This window comes from Crocodylus porosus, unplaced genomic scaffold, assembly GCF_001723895.1.
Source record: "Crocodylus porosus isolate Cpor-Errol unplaced genomic scaffold, CroPor_comp1, whole genome shotgun sequence".
Classification (NCBI taxonomy): Eukaryota; Metazoa; Chordata; order Crocodylia; family Crocodylidae; genus Crocodylus; species Crocodylus porosus.
The window spans coordinates 59,250,455-59,251,536 of record NW_017728931.1 but is presented as its reverse complement, the minus strand read 5'-3'; the positions used below and the strand labels follow the sequence as shown (position 1 = coordinate 59,251,536).

General features: G+C 37.9%; 1 protein-coding gene across 1 annotated transcript in view; it reads left to right on the top strand.

Annotated features, from left to right (window-relative positions):
• The window catches only part of NUP205 (nucleoporin 205), a 95,076-nt gene that overhangs the window by 54,845 nt on the left and 39,149 nt on the right, over positions 1-1,082 (top strand). Inside the window, exon 19 of the mRNA XM_019545142.1 lies at positions 571-691. Coding sequence (XP_019400687.1) covers positions 571-691 — 121 coding nt within the window. The remainder of the gene's footprint in view (positions 1-570; positions 692-1,082) is intronic.

The window sequence follows — 1,082 nt, the reverse complement described above, 5'->3', positions numbered from 1 at the left end:
TTATTCCTGGTCACTCCTGGCGGTGTGCGGGGGAACCGTGACTCCCCCAATGCCTGCTGATCCCCCCTGACTAGTTTATAAGAGGCCACAAGATCCCCCCTCAGCCTTCTCTTTTGGAGGCTGAACAGGTTCAGGTCCCGTAGCCTCTCCTCATAAATTATGGGGTAACCTAAATCTGAAGCCGTCGTGGATTCGGGTAAATACAGTATATACCTTTTCAGATGTAATACTGAAGTGTGCTGCCAATTTTAATCCGGAATACTGTGAAGTGTGTCCCAGGTATCAGAAGTTTGGGAAACGTGGGGTTAGAGGAAACAACAGAAGTTCTGGGAGTGATTTGTCCTTCTCCTTCTTAATTCATGTTATTGGTTGTGAGAGGCTTTAGCTGTGGGTTCATGTATAAGAAAAATGTAGTTTTCAGTTTTAAAACTTTTCCATAAATGCTGTCTTATTCAGATTTTATTTTAAATGATTTTGATGTGCACGTGTTCTGTTTTTTTATCTGGATTTTATTGTGTAGTAGCTCTAGAGTGTCCAACAGTTCAGTCATAATATTCTTAAATTTTACAGGTATCTTTATCATGGCAACAGCAATCCTGAACTGGCTTTTGAAAGTGCCAAGATCCTCTGTTGTATTTCTTGCAATTCCAACATCCAAATAAAGCTAGTGGGAGATTTCACTCATGATCAGGTATTTGTCATTCTATTTCCATTCAGAAAAGAGAATAATAATGGGAGAACATCAGTATATCTCTACTTTCTAAAAAAAATAAATACCTTCATGTGGTTATACTACAAACTGCCATGTTTCTAGCAGGAAAAATATCTTTCTTTCACTTTCTCTCACTTCCTTCCCTCCCACTTCCCTGATGCCCTTTCAATAACATTATGTAAATTGAATCAAAGACTTTGTTTTTGTATGCCACCCTAGCCATTAACTTTGGTTAACCCTCCCTTGGGAAGGCACTTTTCAATGTATAATATTTGTATTTTATTATGTATTTTTTATCTGTATTTTTTATTTATTTAATAGTTTCATAGTTTAGTAGAGTCAGAAGGGAGCTGAGCAGATCATCAGGTCC